Genomic DNA, 20837 nt, shown 5'->3' with positions numbered 1-20837 from the left:
GTTATTAAAATTTCATGGTACAACGACTATAGGAAAAATGTCTAATAAAAAAATCTCTTTGACAGTGGAGCAGGGAGGATGATGAGAAAAAGGTTGAGAAACATTGTTCTATATTAGACAGGAGAGAAGGAACTCCAAGGATGTGATGAGATTTAAATGAAATTGATGTCTATAAAATGCCTAGAACAGTGTGTGGCACATAATAGAAACCCAATATATGTTCCTGATCATCGCCAGTGTTTATTGTGCACATACTATATCCAGGCACCATACTAAGATTTTTCACACATTATCTCATTTAATCTTGTACCCACTCCATGAGGGAAGTACCAATATTATTACAGATGGGAAACTGAGGCATAGAGAAGTTGGTTTAATTGCTCAATGTCAAACCCCTGGTAACTGACAGAGGCAGGATTTAAACCTCTATTTGATTTCAAAGCCTGACCTTCAGATGCAATGGGGAAGTGACCCCTCTTCTCACCATGGGATGAGGTCACCTACTAGTAGGGTCAGAGAAAGGAGAGATAGATGGAATTACCCAGATATACAGCCATGACTGGTTCCCGACTGATGGAAGGTGTGCTTGTGTGCAGGGCCATGATGATGACCGCCTGTGATCTCTCAGCCATCACCAAGCCTTGGGAGGTGCAGAGCAAGGTGTGCACTCCTCCTGACCCGAGAGAAGAGCATCCCAGTACTGGGGACAGCAGCTAATGTGGCTTGGATTCTCCAGCTCCTGAGGCAGCCCACCTTTGCTCCATCCTCCTCTGCCAAGACATGGCAATCACCTGAGGACCCCTCCCATGATGACATAAAGTGGGGTGGAAGGGCAGGAGTGGGGTTTATGTCTTTGCTGAGCTGGAAACCCACGTGGGATGGGAGCATGGGTAGGAGGATTGGGGCTGGGGCTTGACTCCATGACGGGTGTCTGCCTGTTGCAGGTGGCTCTACTGGTTGCTGCCGAATTCTGGGAACAAGGTGACCTGGAGCGCACGGTGCTGCAACAGAATCCCATTGTGAGTAGAGAAGGGACTTCAGCCTGATACTGGGCATGTGATCTCATCCTGGTGGAGAGCAGTGACCTTGCCGTGATGGAGAGATGTGCCTCCTCACCCTTGACACAGGGATGTGTGACCTTACCACAGAGATGACCTTTCCTTAATGCAGTGGTTCTCAAAGAATGGTCCCTGGAGACCACCATCAACCTCGTTACTTGGGAACATATTACAGATGCAAATCCACAGACCCACCCTGGACCTACCTGAACAGAAACTCTGGGGGTGGGCCAGCAATGTGCTCTCTCCTAAAGTTTGAGGACCCTGCTTTAAGCTGTGTGTCCTTAGCACACTCAGCTAAGTAGTGATTGACAAGTGAACACCAAAACTTAGACTTCCCTTTCAGTTCCGACAGTCTAGGAGTCCACCTCCCCTGGCTCTAACAGCACAGACCATGCAAGGGGATGACCTGGTCAAGCTGAGAACCTATGGACATTGAAAATAAACTTGGCTGAAACTGTCAGCGGGCTCCCCACCAGACACAGGGAGACCAGTTAGAGGGTTTTTGTTTTGCAAGAATCTTTCATTAGTAGGGTGGGTCCCCTTGCTGCATCAGGCCAGGAGGAGCCCAGTACAGTTAACTCTTTCTCCACCCCTGACAGCCCATGATGGACAGAAACAAGGCGGCCGAACTCCCCAAGCTTCAGGTCGGCTTCATTGACTTCGTTTGCACCTTTGTCTACAAGGTAAGTCCTTTGCTTTCAAAGGCCCAACAAGATGTCTTTGATGAGCCTGGGATTCCCAAAGGACATCAGGAATTAAAAAACCCTGGCAAGTGATGAGTGATACTTTACAAAGCACTTCTCACCTCCAATGGCATTTGGTCCTCAGGACAGCCCCATAGGAGCTTGTGTGACTGCATATCCAGGCCAGAGCCCGGAGCTTCGTATATCCTAGTTGCTCAATAAATAGTTGCGGGACAAATGACACATCGTGTTTTCAGGCAGAGAAATGGGGAGCATAGCAGATACATGCCTTCCTAACTTCCCCAGCTTGTGGGAATATGACAGGTCACAGTTACTCAATTGTCAAAAGATAATCTAGAACTTCGTAGTCTCTCTCTTGAGAAACCCACCAAGCCCCAATCCATGTTATCTGTGCCATCCCCCTCTCATTTGTTATTTTTATTTTGGCCAAGTTACATGAGGAGACAGAGGTCAGAGAGGAGAAATCACAGGGCCAGGTCACTGGAGTCAGCTACACACAGCATCACAGCCGGGATGCCTGACCCCTAGTCTAGGGCTCTTTCTGCTGCATAAGCTGCAGCCCTTCTGCTCCCAGAGGGCGCACAAGTGCATCTCTGATATAACGCAGACTACCTGGGGTCCTCTGAGCAACAGGGCAGCATAGGTGACACTCTTCATGATCATCAGTAATATATAAAACAACAAAGACTGGGCTAAGTGCTTTACATGCATTATCACAGCAACCCTCTGAGGTACTGTCCTGATTTCATGGTGTCCTGCCCAAGGTCACACAGCTGGTGGCAGAATCTAGATCTGAACCCAGGCAGCTTTGAGCACAGCTGGCTCTGGCTGAACTCCACGGTAGACCCTGGATTTGCCATTCTTACCTTGTGCAAATCTCCACCAATCTGCATCTCCATTTCTTCACCTAAAAATCTAGGAGTAACGAGTCTCATTTTCCCACCTCGCAGGAGTTTCTGAGGATCAAAGGAGATAAAGCACTTCATAAACTGTCATGTGCTGTGCTCAAAGGCATTACTTTTATTCTTAGAGCTAAGAGACCTTAAGAATCCTCTTCCTATCCCGATTTCACTCGGCAAATATTGACTGTCTTTGTGCCCCAGACCCTGTACTAGGCCAAGGCCACCCCCAATGAATGAGCAGAGATATCCCTGCCCTCTCCAGCTCACAGCTCCGGGGGCAGACTGGCAAAGGGAGTCATTACAGTGAAGTGAGATGTAGGAAGAGAAGGTTTGGGGAGCTGCTAATAGAGGACCTGACTTACCTTGGGGATCAGAAGAGGCTTCCCTGAGGAAGTGATGTCTAAGTGCAGGCCTCAAGGGAAAAGAAGAGCTAAGTTAGAGTGTTCCAGCAAAGGGAAGAGCAGGCATGAAGCCCACAGAAACTGACAGATTTGCAATGTCCGGAGGCTTCAAGTTGGTGACGGGGAAGAGCGCTGGGTCTGGAGAGCTTGACAGCCTTGTGAAGCAGCTTGCGCTCCATCCTGAAAACCAGGGGGTGCCACAGGAGGGTTTCAAGCGGGAGAGGCATGGGACCTTGTGGCCAGAAGCCCTGCAGTGACGTCACACACACCGCTGGGGACGGAAGCTGCAACGCGCCCGGGCAGCTCATTCCAGTGCAGACATGACCCACTGTTCTTCACCTGGAACCCGGACCCCAGGGCTCGACTCCTGTGCCAGAGGCTCTGTCTCTCTCTTCCAGGAATTCTCCCGGTTCCACGAGGAGATCACTCCCATGCTGGATGGGATCACCAACAACCGCAAGGAGTGGAAAGTGCTCGCTGACGAGTATGAAGCCAAGATGAAGATGCAGGAGGAGGAGAAGCAGAAAGGGCAGGCAGCCAACCAAGGTTTGTGGAAGGGGGAGGACGGAGAGCCCCTACCGCACACACACCGAGCTCTCACGGCGTGCCTGGCGGGGCCGCAAAGCCTCACACACGTGGACCTGTTCGGGCCTCCCCACGACCTAGCTGTCCCCATTCTATGTATGAGAGCACTGAGGCCCGCAGAGGTGAAGTGTCATGGCCAAGTCACACTGTAAGCAGTAGCAAAGCCTGGTTGCCAAGACTGAAGCTCCCAGCAAGGATTCCCTGACTGCCCTCAACCATTGTAGGACAGATTCCAATAATTAAGTGGTAGACATAGGGCCCCTGAAAGCCCTTGAGTTTGCAACTCTTGGTCCAAACCAGGTCAAAGGGAAAGCCGGCCGCAGCCTCCTCTCATCTGGTGTGTTCTCTTTCTTGTCTGATTGCAGCAGCCGCAGGAAATCAGCCTGGGGGAAAACCAGGCTCAGCTGGAGGCGCGCCTGCATCCAAGTCCTGCTGTGTCCAGTAGCGCAAGCGGGGATCCACGCCCAGACGGGCCCCACCCTTCACTGGAGGAGGGTACCCAAGCCAGTGGGAAACCATGAACCTGCTTGAGAAGTCAGAGTTATAGGGTTTGAAGACTGAAGAAGAATTTAGTTTACATCTTCCCTAGTGGCTTTCAAGGCTCTTATCAGCTGTGAGCACTTTTTATTGAGCTACAACCAACATTTTGCCTTTCATAGACTCAGTTAAACATTAGCACCAGACTCACCTGCTTACCTAGAATCATTTTTGTTCTTACACTTTCATTTTATAGTACACAAATTTTCAATCATCCTCAGAAGTAGAGAACTGAACAATGAATCCCCACCTACCCATCACCCAGATTCTAATATCGAGAGTTTTGCCACATTTGCTTCGTCTGTCCTTTTACATTTTTTTCATTTTTTCTTAGCTGAAATATTTAAAAGCAAATTCCAGACATATCATTTACTCCTCCATTATACATCTTTAAAGACATATGGGCGTTTTCTAACATAACGACATCCTTATCACACGCAACACACGAACCCCTAATATCCAGCTGTAGCAGATGCTGTAATGAGCTGCACAGACCCTTTACTGAATGTTGCAGTTGTTCAGTCAGGGATGAAAATGAGTCCAACACATGAGATGTATGCGTTAAAGCACAGTGGTAGAGGGCTGTTGCTCGCTCAGGCAAAACAGCCAAGCCCTCAGTCCACTATGGCGTATTTATTTAAGCTTTATCTTACATCTATTATACTTTTTGTAATTAAAAGCACATTTTAAGAGCTAGATGTACTTTACTTATAACTTTATCTAATACAAAGAGTTCTATTTAGCGCAGGCTGTGCCTTCCTTGAACATCTAATCAACGCACCTCCTTATTTCCTTATGTTCCCGATTATACTGAGGACATGCGTGGGTCAGTGCCCAGAACAATCAGTACTGCTTGCAGTCCTGAAACATTCGCACGCACCCAGCTTGCTAGGTGAACCGATTCTTGGGTCACGTCTCTTCCCATGTCCTCAGTTACCCTTCTACAACTGAAGACTTGTGTTCCCAGCAGTGATGAGTGCTGTCAGCAGACAGCCCTCGGTGTCAGCCCCTTCGGGGATTACCTCATCCGCAGGGAGACAGTTGCCCAAGGGTGGTGGCCTGCACCCAGTGACTGATCCATGCCAGGTGTTAAGGCCTGGCCATCTTGGCCCAACACAGGACAACTCCGCAGCAACAGCACACACATGCAAGACGGAAAGTCTTGGAAGATGCCACTCTTCACTGCTCTCACTGGGAGTAAGTGAGCAAAGGAAAATGTTTCAAGTTCACCCAAATATGGCACACAATTCAAGTTTTCCATATCCTCCGACCAGAAACCGTTTCATACTCATCAGTTGGTGACTGTCTTTGTCTGAAACCAAAATGTCAAAATATCTCTTTGAGCACATATATTTAGTGTGCTTGTGTGAAAAAGCAGATATACCAAAACAAGGGAATGGAACAATGTTATGTGAGGCAAGTCTGAATGGTTTATCATGATCCACAAAAGGTGCTATGAAGAAAGGACTAGTGAGCGAGGGGCACACCTGGACTGGGGTCTTCTCTGAGAGATGACACAGCAACTAGAATCCTTTTCCCAGTTAGTAGCTGGCACGACCCTCAACGAGCACGTAGGACCAATAAAGAAAGACACACCTGGGCAGGGCTGTGGGTGGTATTTTCTTTTTAATCTCCATAGTGTATTTGTTAAGTTTATTTATAAGCAGATCACTTCACTATTTACAGTACATGAGCATAGAGATTCTACAGTTTTTGTGATGTAAACAATAACTCCACAGTGGGAGTTTGAGAAAAGAAGCCAGTTCTGAAGTATTTACAGACGTTAAAATAGAACTTTATACTCACGGAATAATAATACATAGAGCAATTTGGTTAAATTATCTATGAAACTATAGAATCTGACAATGTACAAATACAGGAAAACATTTTCTCATTTAGAAGATAAGACAGATAAACCACACCAGAAATAAAATGGGGACGATGACAACCACAATAATTAAAAGCAAAGAAGTTTTCTTCCTTGCCCTCACGGATAATGTATTTATATAAATAAGGACACAACCCAACAAAATGGAAAAAATATATAAAAAATCCTCTACCAATTAAAAAAAATAGCAAAACTAAAAACTTGATTCTCAATCATCAGCAGTGTCCTTTAAAAAATTAAATTTTAGCTTTCTATTATAAATAACAAAGCAGATGTGTCCCTCTGTGTAGGTGAAATTCTTGCACCTTTCTCAAGAAATGCATCAATGTAATTCCACACACACACAAACACAGGCGTGCACACATGCATACACACACACACAACCTTGCGCTCACGCACCCCAGGCTGTAGTTACCTTGTTGAGCTTCCTAATAAATAATGCCCCCTACAGTAGTACCCCTGGGGATGCCCAAACCTCACAAGGTTAGCCATTCCCTGGTTTGACCCTGTTACAGAGCCAGGGAAAGCCCTGGCTTCCTATTGCTCAGAATTCTCTAGGCTGCATGGTCACACTAAGAGAAAAGGATTTGAGTCCAATATTTGGAAATGCTGGAAGGGACCACAGGGACCACCTTGCCCAGTCGATTAAGGCTAGCTACAGACACTGTTTCTTTAGAAACCTGGGGTTGGGAAGAGGAATCTTGTGTTGATTTTGACATTAGCAGCTGCCTCTGGAAGAAGCAGATGCTCCAAACCAATGCTAGTACCATGGCACAAGTAGGTGAAGGGGGTGGGTGTGAATTTCTGGAGCAGACTGCACTGAGCCAGACTTCTGGATGGTCACCTTCCCCAGAAACCATTTGGAAATCCAAGTGGTCCACTTCCCTGGTCCACTGACCACTCTGACCACACACCCCTCGAGATTTCCAACCTCTTTCCATTGGAATCAGAACATTCCTCCAGAAACAAAGTTGGGAGTAGTTTATGACTTTTTATTCCTAACACAAAAACATTTGACAAGATTTTGAAATACAAAACCAAACAAACAAAAAAATCTATTTGGCTATTCGGTGGACCATACCAAAGGCCATGGCCAGGCCCCCCACAGAATCCTCACACTCAACCTCTTTGCTTGTCCCGAGGGTCCAGTGGGGGGCACAGAGCAGAGGTTCACTTAACAAGGTCAGCAGCTGCGCTGCCAGTATTGCAGTTACAGTAAACCCCTCCTGGGCACCTGGGCACAGGGTCCACTCCTGTCTCTGCTGCCAACAGGATAGCTAGTGTGTTACTTCTCAGTCTGCGTGGCTGCTTCTGGGGCTTCTGACTGGTGTTACACTGTGCTCTAAACACACAGACAGTTTGCTCATGACCTTGCATTTCATTCCCAAAGTTGGTGTTGGACAGCAAGGTAGCCAAAAGGATTTATTTGCCTTCCATCTAGGTAGCTGGTAGATACAGTCTTTGGCCACTAGATGGCGGCTAGACGTTGATAAGGCAAAGTGCTGAGGTGGAAGATGACCAGTCCCTTCAAAAGTCACCCATGAGCAAGGCTGGCAAAGTGAAAAAGGAGGCTTGGAGGATCCTTTGACAAAACGTACAGCAGAGACGGGGTTCTGGCTATAAAACATGTCTTTGAGACCCTGTTGCACAGCCCAGGGAATGACCACCTACAAAACCCTATTTTCCGAGCCCCCAGTTCAGGCAGTTGGATTTCTGTGCTGCTTCTGAATGTGCAAGGCATTCTGATGAAATGGAGTACCTAAAACTCTGTCCCCTGATCTTGCAGCCTCAGTCACCGCTGCTATAATGAAACAAAAAACAAAAGTTGCCCTAAACATATGCAGTGTGATCCATGCCTCCTGTTGCCCCATATGTTTTACAATCATTTGAAAGAAATGTGTGAAAAGTGCCTACGTTAAGCTGTTTTGAAAAAACAAGTGTATTGCTAGTATTGTCTGCGAGCAAGAGAGAAACAGCCAAGTGGTCACAACATTCGGACTGAAAGCTGTTCGGCGGGGACAATGACGAGGCTCCTGTGAGACTCGACATCGCCACCTAGCCAAGCTGGGGTTTACTTCTCACCACCCCACCAGAAACTATGGCTTAGATCTGTCCTGAGGAGCTGGCCTCCTCAGATAAGGTAACTCGGCCAGGACCATGTGGGTCTGAATCCACCGCGGGTTGGTGACCTTGCAGAGAACTCTCACCTTGAATGTGAGCTGGGCAGTCAGAGAATGGAATTGGTTTCGTGGGTTAGTGATGGATTCCTGATGCTCCAGGATGGGAATCTGAGTCTATCAGAGGTGAAAGGGACTTACTTTAGTGCCCATTCCACCCAATATTCCCATTTGTAAATGAGGAAACAGTGGCCCAAGACCACATAGCAAGCAAGAAACTCTGGGTTTCTCACTTTGAGATGGCTTATAGATAAATGACTTGCTCTGCTAACCCATTTCAATCAGCTGTGTTGATTTCTTTCTTTCTTTTTTTTTTTTTACAGAAATAGGTACCAAGATCGAAAAGCACCACTCCATTTTTAGGGCCTCCAACAAAGAGGCCAGCAAAGGGCTGGCCCTAGAATGGGCTCTCCTGTGGCTGATGCCTAGAAAGGCATCTCTGCTCTCTCCTCCCTCACCAGCCCCTTTCCTGATCCCCTGTTCCAGTCCCCAGGAGAATGCCTCACGCAGCCCAAGGAGATCCATATTCGCCAGTGTAGAAACACGGAGCCAGGCTAAGTGCTGTGGTTTTCTCAAAGTGCTTTTATTGGTTCCATGCAAAGTTAGCCTCTGCCTACTTTCCTGGACATTCTACAGCCGGCTCCCAGGGGCCCTCCACCTCAAGTCTGTTTTGGGCCAAGGGCTTCGCTATGCATGAGGGTTTCCCAGCTCCCGAGCTCTCCCTCCATTTACCCCGTACCCCTGGACTCGGCAGACAGCCCTGGAGCCCATCTATGTGTGCAAATGTCTCAGGGACTTGGGGACCAGCTTAAACATATTGCACGTAAGCACAAACCAGTTTCCTTCTGCCCCAATGGGAAGGATCCCTTTTCTTTGGCCATTGAAACCATTAGGTTCACTTTATTTGCTACTGCACATTCAATTTCTTGCCTTGGTCATATCTGAAGACAACTGCTAAATCTCAAATGGTAAGAAAATACTGCAGTTTTGACGTCAGTGAGTCAAATCAACAAATCCTTTGGGGTTGATTCTGCTTCACAGCTGGGATGTCCCACCTCTCAAGCTGCAGGCTCAGCTGTCATTTCAACTGAACCTAAGGCCTGGGATAGGGTTCCAAGGCATCCTTGCAGAAGGGCTGCACTGTCATGGCTTCCCTGCCCCCTCAGTACGTACATTGCATACACCTAGAAAACATCGCTCTCCAAACATCAACAAGCACAGGCGTTAGGCGAGAAAGATTTCTTACTGCATGTCTTCCCACATTAGGACCTGGGTACCGAGTCTTTGCAGCTTAGAGCATTCCTCCCTTCCTCTTCCCGCCCTGGAACCCCTGAAGCCCTGCCTCTCTGCTGGGCACATTTGACACGCAAGGCTGTGAGAACTCACAGCAGATGCAGACACTTGACTGGTGCTTTGGGTCTCAAAGCAGTGTTCTGGTTGGGGGGCAAGGTATGATGGGGGGAAGGGGGTCACCGCCGTAGCTGCACTCCATCCACTCATATTCTTTACCTCTTTGATGCATTTTCCTTCAGTAACCAGAGCCCCCAGGAGTGAGGATTCTGATTCAGCCTGTACCGACTGAGGAAGGAGATGGAAGAATTCCACTTAGCGTTTAGATCGGACATATTTGGAAAACACCAGCACGGCACAGAGATGGACAGTACAACCTGCCTTGCATGGGTGGCTACCAACACAGTCTACTGTAAGCTTTTATGGCAATCACATGTAAACATGATCAAGAGCAAATACTAGGACAGAGCTACAATGAGATGGTTGCCAATGGCAGCTGCTCCCTCTGGGTTACTCCTTAATTTGGTAGGAAAGAGACCAAGGTTGACTAGTTGTCCTGGAGAGACCTTGGAGTCTCCTTGGTAAATAATACAGAGCACCGAATGAGTCCTCTGGATGGAGGTTGTCTGCAGGGTTGGTCAATTTTAGAACTTGCAGCCTTTTATGTACGAGATGGAGAGAAGAAACTTCTTGATGCCTTTGGCAGGCACCCTCTCCCATCAGCGGGCCCCAGCCCCGACCTTAGGCATATCACGTCCCAGTACTACACTCAAGAGCCAATGTCTAACTACCTTCAAGTGCCTTGTATTAATCTGAAGTGAAAGGGCAGCTTCAGCTGACCCAGAAGAGGGGACAGACTTGTCCTTCACTAAAAATCTGCATTTCTTTACCCTAAGGTACCATCTTCTCATGGTAGAATCTCTAGGCTAGTGCAATCAAGGAAGAAGCAAATAGGAGGGGCTTAGAGATCATCTAGACCGACTCCTTCTGGCACACCAAGGCTCAGGGAGAGGAAGGGACTCTGTGACTTATCAAAGTCACAAAGATAGTTTTTGGCAGAGCCAGGACTCAACCCAGTTCTCCAGACTCTGAATGTAGAGTTCCTTCCTACTTTTTCCACAGGATGAAATCTCAGTTTACTCCTTGGTGCAAATCAGGACTTAGGGGAGGCATCGGGTGGATTTAAATTCTATTCCATTCCATTCTATTCCGTAACCATTTATTGTGTGCCTACTGTATGCTAGGCAGTGAACAGCTATAAAAGGAATTTAGAATGTGCAGGTCCGTGCTGTGGAAAGTCCCCTTTTGGTCCATCCTCATAAACCCTGCCTTCCCCAAACATGTTCCTGCCCAGTATTCCACTTGGCCCCCACCCCCAAGCGGGAGAGTGTCGGAGTAGTATTCGGAGTCCTGTGCCAAGGAAGGGCTTTAGGGGAATTTTCTCTCATAGATCAGGGGTGGGCCAGCATGAAACCCAGCCACCATATAGTTCTGTATAACAGAAACCATTCAAAGATTAGACCAGAAGGTTAAACAGGTTAAACTTTTATCAGTTAGTAATGGCTGCTCGGAACACTGTGTTGAGGATTCTAATAGCATGACCAAGCTCAAAGAACATGAGTACTGTGGTTGATTAGTTATGTCTGCTACTGGCCGAGGACATGGAAGTAGTGGCCCATATGCCACTATGTATTTGCTAGATACCACCTTAGGAGAAGCTAAGACTATCAGACCTGGCAAGGACCTTAGAGATCAGCTTGCCTGATTCTTCCCCTCAGCTCATTACACAGAAAAGACAATTGGGGTCCAGAGAGGTGAAGTGACTTGATACACAGGAACTCAAATTCCCTGTTCCTCTAACACCTGTCTCCTCCAACCTTCTCTGTGGGCTTGGAGTATGCTCACCTCTCAGGAGAGGTTCATCGGCCCAGTTAACCTACTGAGGTATTTTATAATCTTAAAAACAAACAAACAGGGCTTCCCTGGTGGCGCAGTGGTTGAGGGTTCGCCTGCCGATTCAGGGGACACGGGTTCGTGTCCCGGTCCGGGAAGATCCCACATGCCACGGAGCGGCTGGGCCCGTGAGCCATGGCCACTGAGCCTGCGCGTCCGGAGCCTGTGCTCCGCAATGGGAGAGGCCACAACAGTGAGAGGCCCGTGTACCGCAAAAACAAACAAACAAACAAACAAACCAAAACCCCATAACTACCAATTCCCAAAGAACTAGGCCCGGCGTTAATAATAGATTAAATCACCTCGTTTAGTTAAATGAGTCAAGTTCAAACTTTTTTTAAGCAGCAGGAACTTTTTTCTTTTTTTTCTTTTAAACACAAAAATTTCCCAAGGAACCCTGATGTGTGAAAGAGACCAAGTTGGAGCCACTCTGTCTGAAGCAGAAGCAATGCACTCTTACCCTGCCTGGCCATGCTCTCCCTCACAAACGGCCCCCAAGGCACCTGCAGAACATCCAAGCTGGACATGGCTTTGACATCACTCAAGAACACAAATTTTAAAGTAAAGCCCAATGAACGTTTTCTAAGTCGGAGAGGAGCTTGGAGATTGTCTTGTCCATCCCCACCCCTCATGTCTCCCTCCTGCTCCCCCTGCCCCATGCCACCAAAACAACTTTATAGGTGAAGAAAAGGGAAGTCAAGCTGAAGGAGGATGGGCTGGTGACTGGCCCAAAAAGGATGAATGACCGCTCCCAGGTTGCCTCTCTGTGTCACCCCAGATGCGTCACTGAAGCTGTGATGGCTTGTCCACAGGTGTAAGCAAACCACAGGACCCCTTGGATCAAGACTGGTGCCAGAGCCTAAACTTGCCCCATGCTGGTGAGGCAGCCATTGACTTACCCCCACAAAATGAGCCTGGAAGCGCCTAGCCTGTTGTCCTTTTTAGCTGAACCCACCTCTACCAGTCCTTGCAACTTTGCCTCTTTACCCTAGGATAGGCCCGGGCTGGGCCATTCCTCTGTAGTCTCACTGGTCGTGGGACCCTGGGCAAGTCATTTCGCCTCTTGGGGCACTGCCTGGAAAACAGGAATAACACAGCTCACCCCACCTTCCTTCCAAGGTCCGCAAGGATCTGAGCACTCATGGCCAGGCACAAATCCTAAGCGTGTGCTGGACACCAGATGAGGGCTCTGATTGTAAATGGACCCAAACTTGCTCAATGAGAGACAAGGCAGCGCTCAGCAGAAGAGGCCCAGAAACCTCTCTCCATTCCTCCTAGCTGTGGCTGCATGCCACACCTCCCCGGTGACCAGGCTTCCGGCCACCCAGCACCTCTGGGGCGTTCTGGCAAAGGGAGCAGTGCAGCTCAGTGGCAAGCACCTCACAACAGTGCATAGTTAAAAAATCAAGGAAGCAATACAATAATCCCAGGCACAGTACATCTGAGCCATAAATACATTAAGGATATACTTTTTTTTTCTTCAATTAAAAATGAGTTTATAATCCTGATTCTATTCACAAGTAACGATTTCATCATCACACACTACAGACAAGAAATGGTATGGTGAACACAGCTGCACGTCTACGAGGGGACGTCGGTTGGGGAGGAGGGGGAGGCGGGTGACGGACTCAGCGTCTGGAGCGCACCCAGGACAACCCGTCAGAAGCGAGGACACTAATGTGGCAGTGGAACGTCAACACCATGGAAACTCACAGACAGAAGCAGCTTTGTTCAATGTAAACATTGATTTTTTTGTTTGTTTTAAAAGGACAGCAGTTCCAAGTCTCTCTCTCTCTCTCTCTCTCTCTCTCTCTCTCTCTCTCTCACGCACTCCCTCTCTCTCCTTCTCATATACTTAATTTCTTTGAAAACGTAAACATATTGGAAGGGCCTTGTCTGAGGTATTGAGGTATTCCTCGAAGGTTAAGGCTGTTATCAGTGCAGGCTCTGCTGGGCCTCCTTCAGTAAGCTGTCAAAATCCATGGCTTCGTACTTGGTTTTCACTGACGCAGGCAGGGCCTCTTCTGAATTAGAATCTGGGTGGGGGTGGAGGAGGCAGTGAGAGGGGAAGGCAGCGAGCAGCTCAGAAAGGCCTGCGGACCAGGAAATCTGCCGCCGGGGTCAGCACCACAGAGCGGATGCGGCCCGAGGCCTCAGAGAGCTCCGGGCTCTGCCCTCCTGCTGGGACACCTCTGTCGTGTGAGCAGTGTCTCAGGGCCTCGGCCGCCCTGGTTGTAGGATGAGGAGGTCTGAAGCAGAGTCCCCCAGAGCTCCTTTCCAGCTCCTTTAAAAGCCTCTAATTCTACTTCCCTTAACAGTTTCTTCCCCATTAGGAAACCAGTGCGGAGGTCACGTAAGGCAGCCAATGAAACTATGAATCCCTCAGCGCATGGCCAGGGAACTGGGTCCCCGCGGGGGACATGCAGTCAGGAGTGCAGCCTGGCCGGGCGCCTCCGGGGTCTCCTGACACTCAGCCCTGCGCTCTGGAGGCTGCACCGGACTCTCCCCTACAAAGAACTCTCTCCTAAATGGTACTTTGTCCTTCTTCATTGACTTGTCCCCAGACGGCTAGGCATGGTGACAATAGTTTCACTGCGGCCCATTAATGGACAAGGCTGCTGCCTGTCGGGGCCGCCATGGATGCCCCTCAAGGGGCAGGTCAGCTACTGGCCCTGTGAGGTCAAAGAGACGGGAGCCATGGTTCTGCCAGGTGGCTGTGAACACGAGATTGGACCTTCCAAGAGGCCACGAGAGGCTTCATCTCTTTGGTAGCAGTCCTGGCACGGGACAAGATGCACCAGAGGCCAGCCTCTGGGCTAAACGGCTGCCAAGTTATACTCACCAGCACAGGGGAGTCCGGGTGTGGGAGCCGTGTCCAGAGGGGGCTTTAGGTTTCAATAAAGGAGGTCACTGCCCCTGACGTTTTGGGTCTGACTGGGATGTGCGGGGCCTACGTACTCACCGTAGTCAGTGTAGCGGGGCCAGCAGAAGTGCCGGAGCCCCCCGTAGCTCAGCTGGAAGGAGGGCTCGCTGCGTTTCCGCAGGGCAGCGCCGTTCCTCAGAGAGAGGGCGGCGTGCTCAGAACACCGGTAGGTGATGAAGCCGTACTTCTCGCCTCTGGGGGGGAGAGGACAAGGGGAGCGTGTCACTGGGCCAGCTCGGTTGACATCGTCAGACCACCCGCCACTAGGTGAGGAGTGGAAAGCCACGATGACGCCATAACTGTCTTGCATGGCCCCTTGATAGACACAATGACAGTCACGGGGCTGACCTGCACAACGGAGCAATAGTAAGGGCAGGCAATTTACTGCATGTTTGCCCGGGGCTGGCCACCACCCATCGCCCCACACGCTCTTCAGACCCCCCTGTGATGGGGGGCTGTTGTCATCTCCCCCCTCTGGGGTGAGGAAACAGGCTCTGAGTTCAGAATTTGCCCAAAGACAGGTGGCAGAGCAGGGAAGTAAACTCAGGCCTCCCGCCACGAACACTGATCCTCTTCACACTCCCCTCTATTTCCCTCAGGATGCCCATTTTCTAGGATTTGCCACACCTATGCCCCCATCCTACCAGTCCCGCACCCTTCAAAGCCAGTCTCAGCCAGCCCTTCCTTGGCTGCTAACTTGGCCTTCACCTTCCCTGAGATCGATGGTACTCCGTACACATCTCATCCTTCATGGGAGACGTGTCGTGCCTGCCTGCTCAGCCTCCACTCCCCCTCCTCTGACAACAGCGCCCTGTGCTCAGCTGGGCTCAGGGCGCCAGGGGAAGTCACACAACGGTGGCCCTCCTTGGCCACAGTGATTTGTTCAAGGATGAACCTGTCAGCCAAAGCAGAACCCCAAAGACACCATCCCACGTCTTTGCTGGAACCATGAGGGAGACTCCTGCTTCCCCGAGGAGGAGACAAAGTTAGAGCTGGAGGCAGCCACTTTGCTACCAGGAGGGAAGCCTGCCTGAGAAGGATGCCGAGGTGAGGGGGACCTAAAGTCAGCTCTACCCCTGACTCATCAGTTCCACAAACAACAAGAGAACGAACCCCGACCTACCCATCTGCCAGACAGACTCCTCACGGACAGCGACCATGTGGACCCTCCTACTACTTAGCACAGGCCTAGTGACAGCAGATGCCTTGTAAACACTCAGCTGTATCACATTTCCTGACACCTCTCCGAACCAGGCCAAAGTTGGGACCCTTCTGATTCTTTAAATGTCTGAGACTCATGCATGCTTTTTAAATCTTAACAAATTGACCCTTCTCCTTAGAGATTAATTTGATTGCTTTGTTTTTACAGGTTATCTTCATTTGACATCCTGAAGACTGCACAGAACTTAAAACAGGTCTATTTGTGTAATGACTTTTTTAAAAAATTGTGATAAAAACACATAACATAAAATTTACCATCTTGAAGTGTACGGTTCAGTTGTGTTAAGTTTGTGTGATGGATCTCCAGAACTTTTTCATCTTGCAAAACAAACCCTGTACCCATTAAACAACAACTCCCTATACTCCCTCTTCCCAGCCCCTGGCCACCACCATTCTACTTTATGTGTCTATGAATTTGAGTACTTTAGATCCCTCATGTAAGGGGAATCACACAATATGTGTCTTTTTGTGACTGGCTTATTTCACTTAGCGTAATGTCTTCAAGGTTCATCTATGCTGTAGCCTGTGACAGGACTGATGCCCATCCTTTTTTAAGACTGACTAATATTCCATTGCATGCATATACATTTTGTTTATTCAATCATCTGTCAACGGACACTTGGGTTGTTTTCACCTCTTGGCTATTGTGAATAATGGTGCTATGAACATGGATGTGCAAATATCTCTTCAAGATCTTCCTTTCAATTCTTTTGATTATATACCCAGGAGAGGAATTGCTGGATAAAATGGTAATTCTATGTTTAATTTTTTAAGGAATCTCCATACCGTTTTCCACAGTGTCTGCACCTTTTATATTCCCACCCATAGTGCGCAAGGTTCTAATTTCTCCACATCCTCACCAACACTTGTTATTTTCTGTAGCCACCCTAAGGGATGTGAGATGTGTAATGATTCTTATGCAGAAACTGTTTTCTCGCTGAGGTTTTTGAAAATTATTATTAAATTAGAATTTTTAAAACTTAATAACTTAGTTTGCAAGTATAATGGGAGATACTTTAGAATTATTTCAAAACCGACAAAGCTTTGACATCTAAGTTGTGCATTTATATGCAACCTACTCTTGCAGATCCCCTGACAGATGAAACACTGCTTCCCCAGGTGAGTGAGATACCTGGGCCGTAGCTGCAGAGGAACAGAGGGATGGAGCAGCGTGGGGCTTGCAGCGAAGTAAGACTGCAATGCAAGCGTGCCTTCAGCCACCAGGAGCTTTTTGCAGCCCTGTACCAGGGTCTAGGATGGAAAACCAGAAGCTGACACATGGGCTGCAGATCTGGCTCTGCCACTAGGTAGCTATTCAGTTAACTTGTCTGAGCTCCCCAGAAAGGAGAGCAATAGAAAGAGTAAGAGTGCATACATCACAGGCAAGTTGGAAAGTTAAGTAAAAGAATGCATGGAAATTGGCTCGCACTTTAGCAAAATATCAGTACATGTTCCCTGCTATTACTGGGTTGCATGATGGTTACTGGTCCTTCCTTCCCCTGAGCTGGCAGTAGATTTGTTCTGCAAATCTTCTCAGGCATCTTTTATGCTTCCAGACCTGAATTGGAACCTCTGTGCCCTTCACTCCCCTCCTCTGCGAGAGCCTGACTCACCTCTTGCTTCTCGTGAGCACCTGGCACTCCACAATCTCGCCAAACACCTCGAAGCGCCTCTTCAGTTCACGGGAGCTCATGTCACTGGAGAGATTTCGAACGTACACCACGCGGCCTTCACCCTGCCCGAGGGGGACACAGAGGGAGCCGTCATCATTGCCTGGCTTCCTGGAGCCCCCTTGGTGGCGGGCTCCCATGGAGTCCTCGTCCCCAGTCCACATCACCTGGCTAAGCAAGCGACACCAGCTGGGGCTGGAGTCAGAGAGAGGACAATGACAGTCACTATCCCAGAGGACCTGCCTTGTGAGAGGAGGGGGCTGTTTAGCATCGGATGGGGAAGTGGCCCCAAAGGAAGCAGCTGTTTACTTAAAGGGAATGAGCAGAGACTGGGCGCAGACGGGAGAGGGAGCCGTCACTATTGATGTAACTGCACACTGAGTGGCTTCTGTATTTGTTCTGAGTCTGACTTTTTCTGGTAGTGGGGGAGGTCCGAGGATGGTAATGGACGAGCACTGGGGGCCAGGTCGCTACGGGTTAGAGTGGGCTGGGAAAAAAGCAATGGGACAGGGGCATAGGGCTTGGAGCCACCATCATCTTTGGTTTTGCCAGGGTACTGTGTAGACACTGTGACCAAGAGGTGACCTTCAGGTGAGCTTGGTGCCAGGCCTCTAGAACTGCCCAGCAGGGGGAGGGGAGAGGGGAAGCCCAGCTGGAACCTCCCCTCCTCCTCTACCGTCTGTGATTGGAAGTTGAAGCCACAGCTATGGGAAGAGTGGCTTTGATTTGTTGGAGAAACTCCAGCTGTGCTCCTGTGGGCACAATCACCAGGTTCTGGTTTAGATGGGCTTTCTCCGGAACAGGTTAAGGCCTGTGATTCTCCAGCCATCCCCTTCTGTGCCACTGAGGGCAGGGAGGAAAGCAAGGGCCCGCAGCAGGGCGCTGCTATACGGTCACAGGAACTGTGCACACTCCCTAGAATGGCCTAGGTTCAGCTGCGTGTAGCAATGTCCTCTCCCAGCCTCCTCCGGCACCTTCAATTCCCAAGGCTCTTTCCTGCCTCTGCCCCACTGTCCTCCAGAATTTTTGCTTCATTGGCTCCTTTCATCCCTTGGGGCCCAGCTCCTTGAAGATGCCCCTCCTAGACGACCATATAAATACATCAGCCCCACCAGTCAAAACACGACTGTTTCAGACATTTTAGTCATGACACGATTAACTTCATCACCTCCCAATCTGTAGTTACAGTGTTTATTGATTTGTTTATGAGTCTGTTGTCTCTCTCTCCCTTCTGGCCCAACCATGGGAAGTGGGGACCTTGTTTGTCTCGTTCACTCGTGTCATCCAGCACCTAGAACAGGGCATGTCACAACTGCTGAATGGTCACACATGGATTCCAAGAAGACGCTCCACATGGTTTTAAGTACCTGCTTCGAGACAGCTGCATGCGTACCTCTGGGGTAGGCATGCCTCATGTGTTCCCTTCCCTGCAGCACCATGCTGGGGGGGGAGGTGGACAATCCAGTGAGAGTCTGTCTGTTCGTGCTTCTGTCTTACTTTCCCTTCCCTCCTTTCTAAGTGATATGGAGGAGATGAGTCCAGCTCCTCACCGCAGCTTCCTGATGAATTTTCCCTACGGGGTGCTTTGCAGTGGGTCTACCAGGCACAGCCTGGCCTCTGGACTAACTCTGGGAGAAGATTAGGGAGACGGATCAGGAGGAAGGGACAGTCTCTCTTGGTCCCTTAGCCCCGATCGCACCGGGGGACCCTGTGTACAGATGAGTAAACTGAGGCTCAGGGAAGCTGGGGAGCAACTGACGGTCACACCGAAGTGGAAGCAGGGCCGGCTCTGCTCCCCCATCACCGCCTGTCCCCCGGGCCCTGTCAAGCCTCTGATGCTGAGCCCTACGTGCTCACCAACTGCACACCTCCCAGCCAGTCCCTTGGCTGCATTTTGCACGGTGCCACCTTTGATGCCCTTTGGTGACCCCTGTGCTTTTTTAAATGAGAGAAATATAACTACCTCCTGCAGGCCACAGGTGACCCCAAAGGGCTTCAGGTCTACGAAGCCCTAGCACTTCCTGACGCCCCTGCTCATCCCCATTCACTCTGGCCTCTGGGGCCCCATTTCACTTACAATGGCCTTTTCCCGCCGCTTCCTGGTGTGCCGGGCACTTGGCGTTCTGTCTGAACACGACCCTCTGCTCTCACATCTGTCAGTGAACAAGCAAAGCAGAGGCACTCACTCTCGGCAGGAACCACAGGGGGACGGGGGAAGGGCTTGCTCAGGAGGCAAGGGATGCTTCCTCCGCTTCTTTCGGACTCGTTCGTGAGGGCAGAACTATGAGAAGGCCCTCCTGAGGGAGCCCGGCTTTCCCCCTTAGCGGTGACCGCCCGGGGTCGCCTGTGGGTCTGAACACGTGACTGACACATACCTTCTGCCAGGTTCTGGGACGAGATCACTGAGAACCACCACTTTGCTAATCATAACCCTTGTGAACCTTTCTATGCCAATGGGGGTGGAAAGGCCCTCTCGCTTCCTTATGGTATTTGACCTAATGAAAAAAAACCATCCTCTGAGGTATCATGTTTCCCCACTTTCCAGATGAAAACCCTGAGGCTCAGGTTCCGTATGAAATTCACGCAAAGCTAAAAAAGTAAGGAAGCCAGAGCTAGCAGGAGGTCTGCTGATTCCAGACCCACTGCTCTCCCTCCAGTGGTTGGAGCCTGGCCAGGCAGCAGCCCCAGCAGCCATCACAGCCCCCCAGGTCTTGGGGGCCAGCAGGCCAGTCAGCCCAGACGCACAGCCTGAGAGGCTCCTGGGTGCCGCGCGCCTGCGCCCTCCTGACTGTCTGCACACTGCCCTCTCCTCCTGAGGGCCAGGCTGCTGGAGTGGAAGCAGCAAGGCATGTGGGGCGTGGGTGAGTCCCAACTCGGCCACACGCTGTCTGCGTCCTTGGGAATAAAGCAGAGGATGAGAGCAGTGGCTCCGGAGTCAGAGAGCGTTCCAATGCTGACTCTACCACCTCCCTGCTGGTGACCTTGGGCTGGCTACTTAAGCCACCTCAGCTCCAGTTCTTCACCTGTAAACTAGGGAGAATCAACTGTATTTGCCTCCTAGGCCATTTGGGAGGATCAAATCAGAACATGCCCATAAATGCTTAGCCCAGGAACAGCTCAATACTTGCTGGCTATATTTTTCTATTGAACGTCTTTGAGCCTCAGCTTCCTCATCTATAAAATGGGGATAAGAGGCAGACACACCCTTCCAAGTGCATCTGTCAAGCTCACATAGGGTAAAGGAAAGGGATGTGACTTGCAAACTTTAAAGTACTATACAATAATAGTATCATCATCCATTTGCAATGGAATTGGCAGCCTCCCCCCATGAAGAGCTGAGAGTGACCGGAAGGTGCTGTAGGGCTTGTTAAACCAGCTCAAAGTGCTTCCTGTTGACTGTTGTTTGGTAGCAGAAACACAGGTAAAGGAATGCTGGTCTGGAGAAGACTGATGACTAGTTTTTCAGGTTTACCAGCCACCCAGCTCTGCCAGGCAGCTGAGCAGGAACCAAGTTAACCAATTAAC

The 20837-nt window shown here is 49.7% G+C and overlaps 2 protein-coding genes across 5 annotated transcripts in view; one reads left to right on the top strand and one right to left on the bottom strand.

Annotated features, from left to right (window-relative positions):
• PDE6A (phosphodiesterase 6A) overlaps positions 1-4098 on the top strand; it is a gene marked incomplete at its 3' end in the record, with an annotated part of 66413 nt that extends 62315 nt beyond the window's left edge. For both annotated transcript variants that reach the window (XM_081233765.1, XM_081233764.1), the window contains 5 exons: positions 597-660; positions 945-1019; positions 1661-1744; positions 3467-3614; positions 4019-4098. In XM_081233765.1, coding sequence (XP_081089891.1) covers positions 597-660; positions 945-1019; positions 1661-1744; positions 3467-3614; positions 4019-4098 — 451 coding nt within the window. The remainder of the gene's footprint in view (positions 1-596; positions 661-944; positions 1020-1660; positions 1745-3466; positions 3615-4018) is intronic.
• Positions 4099-4976: 878 nt separating this feature from the next.
• Positions 4977-20837, bottom strand: part of PPARGC1B (PPARG coactivator 1 beta) — a 115025-nt gene continuing 99164 nt past the window's right edge. Inside the window, exons 9-12 of one of the 3 annotated variants that reach the window (XM_081233305.1) lie at positions 19390-19465; positions 17256-17377; positions 14461-14615; positions 4977-13534 (exon numbers count right to left, since the gene is read on the bottom strand). In XM_081233305.1, coding sequence (XP_081089431.1) covers positions 13434-13534; positions 14461-14615; positions 17256-17377; positions 19390-19465 — 454 coding nt within the window. In that variant the 3' untranslated portion in view covers positions 4977-13433. Of the gene's footprint in view, positions 13535-14460; positions 14616-15342; positions 15610-17255; positions 17378-19389; positions 19466-20837 lie in introns of those variants that run through there. The other 2 variants (XM_081233304.1, XR_014015761.1) reach the window with 2 other exon arrangements.

This window comes from Mesoplodon bidens (assembly GCF_964165515.1).
Source record: "Mesoplodon bidens genome assembly, chromosome: 4".
NCBI lineage: Eukaryota > Metazoa > Chordata > Mammalia > Artiodactyla > Ziphiidae > Mesoplodon > Mesoplodon bidens.
The sequence above is the reverse complement of the archived record's forward strand: the minus strand, read 5'-3'. Positions and strand labels throughout refer to the sequence as shown.